Here is a 4,652-nt window from a genome sequence, read left to right on the forward strand (position 1 = left end):
TATGACCCTGTTAATATGAGAGGTTATCATTATTATTACAGCAGTGCATTAGTGGTTGATTTAATGTGTTGGCAGGTAATTAGATTCATGAGCTCTGACAAATGAAAACAGTAGATTTTGAGTAAAGAGGAAATGTGCTGATGACGTCACAGCTCTCTGCTTTTAAAGCTTTAAAGCAGCACACTCTTCACACAGGATGATGAAGAGTGTGAGCTGGTGTCACACAGTTCTTCCTGGTAACAGATGATGCTGTGGTCATGTACCCTCTCCTCTGTTTTTAGAGCAGCTCTCAGTCAGACTGAGTCAGTTTGTCAGGAGAACTCAGGAACATGGCTTCATCCTTCCTCTGCCTCAGCCTCCTCTTCATCAGCCTCAGCACAGCAGGTACCATCAATACACTCAAACACTGATCACTGATCAATACACTGCAGAGATACACTGATCACTTAACAGTACAGTGATCAATAAATGCATCACTGATCAAGTTTTTTGTACATCTGTACACAGCAGGTGTGATCAGCTCACAGTCTGATGTTGTGTTTGTTCTCAGATGGGTTCAAAATGTTTTGGGTGCATCACTGTGACTTTAACTCCACTGAGCCGAAAGACATCAAGTACGTCCTGTCTTACTATTACAACAAGATCGAGTTCTCCAGGTTTGACAGTGATGTGGGGAAGTTTGTTGGATTCACTGAGTACGGAGTGAAGACCGCAGAGGAATGGAACAGTGGTGCATACCTGACTCAAATGAAAGCTCAGAAGGAGAGGTACTGCCAACACAACATTGGTGTCTGGAACAGCAACATTCTGCCTAAATCAGGTGAGTGTGCTGGTCTGTGTGACATCATCAGGTGTTCATGTTACTCTGAATCATTCATGATGGACTCACAGCTGCAGGTCAGACTCTGGTGATCAATAACTGTAATAAATCACTGACTCTGAACACTCTAACCTCAGTCTGTGGCGCTCCCTGCTGGTGAAACAGGCAAACTGCAGCCGTTCATTATAACACACTGATGATTCATTAAACCTCTTTAAGCTGAAATATTGCTCATATTTATTTTTAAATATTTCCATATAAATATTTCTAACAGCATGAAGCAGCCTGACATGTTGATAAAACACTTTTCTTCTAATTCATTTATTTTAATTCAGACAAAATTGAGAAACACTGATGTTTGTTTTTAAGGCCGTCTCCTGTTTATTGATTGATTCTGATTTTCAGAGCTTGTGTAGCAGCTTCACACCTGCACACATTTACAGCTCAGATCTATGAGTCAGTGTAACAGTGGAGCTATTCAATATGATGAAACAATTATAAAGTTCCCATTACAACCCAGAGGAAACACACAGATATTTTGTCTTATTAAATATTTCATTGGCTGTTTTGGCACTTAATGTTCATATTTATTTCAGCCTTTTGTGTGCAGCGGTTTGTGACTGTTTGTCTGTGAAAAGGACTCAATGACTAAACGTGACTTACTTGAATGAAATCAGCTCCCAGCAGCAGCTCAGAGGAACATGAGGAGAACCAGCTAAGACCTCCTGTGGAGAGGAAGCTGTCTGATACTGAAAACTGATTCTGCATCTTCTGCTTTGGGCTATAGATGATCTATGAGTGCACATACACGCACCATGAGTGTTAGATGAGCAGGCTGTTTACAGGAGTGACTTCCTCTCTGTGCAGTGACATGATGTGACCTCAGAGAGCAGAGCATTTTCCTCCATCAGCCAGCAGCTGTTTTGTGACCCATCTGTGTGTGACTGGTTGATCAATATGATCAAATAGACCAACAGAGCGCCCCCTGCAGGCTCTGGATGGTACCGCCTGATGTAAGGGGCTTCTAGCCCCACTATGTAGGGGTGAAGAGGCGCACAGGTTGCCCTGAATGACTAAAGGGTGGTGGGATCTGAGTCCATGACCCCCCCTAGTACAGTTGACCCTGATACTTACTTCTGTAAGAATGGTTTTAGCTGTCTAGCTGCTACAGGCACAGAAGAGGGGCTCCAGGATGAAATCTTGAGTAACGATGCCTGCCTGGAGTATACTATACTATCAGACATAAACACAGCCTAGCCTACCTTCCCTCCAATTTTCTGTACCCCAACCAGATAGCTAGGGTGCCCCTACTCCAAGGCAGCTTGGGTTAGACAAAAAACAGTGTTGGGTGTTACTGTAATTAAATTACTTCTCCACTGAAAAAGTAGAGTAACTGATTACTGTTCATTTTTAGGTATTTTACTTACAGTTACTTACAATGTACCTGCGTTACACTGTAAAATAAATAAACCCGCTGAATACCATTATTTAATTTCATTAATTTATCTTCTAAACGTAGAAGTACACTCTGCTCTTTAACATGGCTGTAGTGCAGCTACTCGTCATTTCACGCCAGTTTGCTGCACAGTCGTTTTCTACAGCAGAAGCTGTCTGACTCGGCTGAAGCGAGTGGCTGTTTTATGACATGGACATATTCCCGTCTCTTCACTCTTCTGAAACAAGCAGACAAGAACATTACAGTAATATGTAAGCTAGAAAAAACTATCGGCCGCTGTTAATAGTAATCTACTGAAGCACCTGACACAGAGCATAGATGAACACTTCTGAGCGATCCTTGTTCATCACCCATGGATAACACCGCGGCAGCTCCTGCTAAGCAGCAAAACCTGGTTTTACTTCAGCAGCACAGAAAGTGTCTGAAGGTGAGCTTAAAGAATGATTGCAGGCTACATAGCTGGACTGGCCATCGGGCATACCGGGCATTTGCCATTGATTTTTCGTTTTTAATGGGCCGATGGGTTTTTTTTTCTTTGTTTTTTTTCCGTAACAGTATAAACACTGAAAGGTGGTGGATTGGCCAGATGCTGGGAGGTGTGTAAAAATAACTCAGTTGTTTGGTGGTGGCTGTGGTGGAGCTTCTACAGATTCAGTAACATTAGCAAGGGATGGAGGCCAGCAGGTGGATGAGGGAAGGGGAGGCAGGAGGAGAGCCCCGAGTCGGCCGCCGGTCCGAGTGTCAGGTGAACTGAACTTCAGGTAAGAAGTTATGACCTGCAGTCTATCTGGGTCAGATATAAACCAAGTTTAGGTGGAGTTTATTTTCGTTATTCTGACTTTTTACAGTCAGTTACAATAACTCGTTTCTATACAGCTGGGTGGTGCTATGATGTTACTGATGTTGAACTTGTTTTATCTTGTTCATAAGGTTAGTTAGTAGAGTTGTCAACCGTCCCCTAAAAAACAGAAACGTCTGGTATTCAGAGAAAATATTACGCGTTTCGTATTGAGTTGAAAAGTAACAGTTTGTCCCGTAATTCAGCTACAATGAAAAAGACACAAAGCTGGATTTATTCTGTCTTTGCTGCACAGCTGCCTCTTCTTCTCTCATTCTCTCCCCTCCCTCTCCTGTTGCTACTTCAATCATGAAACTTATCAATGATGTAAAATGTATAGAAATCCATTATTGTACATAATTTCTTCAGAAGTAAGTACTGTATATGATGCCAGTATTTCCCACATTTTCTAGATACTGCATCAGTACTGTGTGTAAAATGCCATCAAAAGTCAATTAAGTTTTTCTTTCTCACCTGTCTCTCTGTCTCCTTTCACTTTTTAGAGGTTGCCATGTTAGAAAAAATATTTTGCCCTGCCGGTCTGTTTATTGATGTGGCAAATGAATGGTTTATGAAAATATATCTAAATCTGTCATCAGTAATCAGTAATGATCATGTCTCACCTCGTGTCTTCTCTGTCTTAATGTCAGGTTTCCACCGTGTGTTGTAGATGTTCAGGAGGTTAACTCGACCAACAGTCTGCTTCCAGGTGCTGTTTAGAATACCAGCATAGGGAGGATGGTTCAAGTTTATTAGATTGACACATGTATACCAACAAGACTGTGCATCACTGTGACAACAGTGTTTGTTTTCATTCAAAGGCTTTATGGCTTTAATACCTGGTGGGCCGGTCTCTAGTCAACATGCCCGGGCCGCTGTTTTGTCCCAGTCCAGCCCTGGCAGGCTACGCTGCGTACTGTAGAGGTTCCGTCTTTAACAAAATGTATTTATTATTTAAAGAGTTTAATTTCTATTGTTTGTCCACTCAAGGGTTATATGGATTTTAAGAAGTATTTAGTTAAATACTTATGTAGTAATTAAGTTACTTTTCTGACACAGTAATTAGATAAGTATTTTAAATACAATATTGACTAAATAAGTAGTAATTAGTAATTAATTACTTTTTTAAAGTAACTTACCCAACACTGACAAAAACATGAAACGATCTCTTCTAAGCAATGTTAAACTTTAATTTGCTCAGATGGCCCTGAAAATCATGGATGGCAAGAAACAAAAATGCAAAAGAAATAAAAAGAAATCAGGTTCAACGAATGAAGCAGGCAATTGTGGCCCCACTGTTGTAAAACCCTGGGTTTACACTAGCCACAGACGGGGATCCAAAAATCATGAAACAAATAAAATAATGAAATGAAGAAGTTCTCTTCTCCAGAATGATTAACACTGTATTAGGGCTGGGCCATATTATACCGTTCACAGTAATACCGGTATAATGTTAGGCAACGATAGGAAAATGAAATATCGCGATAGAATATGAGTAAAACGCGCATGCGCAGTGCCTTTGTTTTCATACGCACATG

The 4,652-nt window shown here is 41.0% G+C and overlaps 1 protein-coding gene across 1 annotated transcript; it reads left to right on the plus strand.

Annotated features, from left to right (window-relative positions):
- Positions 1 to 227: 227 nt before the first annotated feature.
- LOC102208326 (HLA class II histocompatibility antigen, DR beta 3 chain-like) lies at positions 228 to 3,488 on the plus strand (the record flags this gene model as incomplete). The annotated part of the gene is made up of 5 exons (XM_013908058.1): positions 228 to 384; positions 551 to 820; positions 2,648 to 2,703; positions 2,953 to 2,980; positions 3,472 to 3,488. Coding segments are annotated over exons 1-5 (426 nt in total), but the record flags the coding sequence as incomplete, so codon positions are not given.
- Positions 3,489 to 4,652: the final 1,164 nt, after the last annotated feature.

The sequence above is a fragment of the Pundamilia nyererei genome, unplaced genomic scaffold (assembly GCF_000239375.1).
Source record: "Pundamilia nyererei isolate P.nyererei 1_Seehausen unplaced genomic scaffold, PunNye1.0 scaffold01028, whole genome shotgun sequence".
NCBI classification, from domain to species: domain Eukaryota; kingdom Metazoa; phylum Chordata; class Actinopteri; order Cichliformes; family Cichlidae; genus Pundamilia; species Pundamilia nyererei.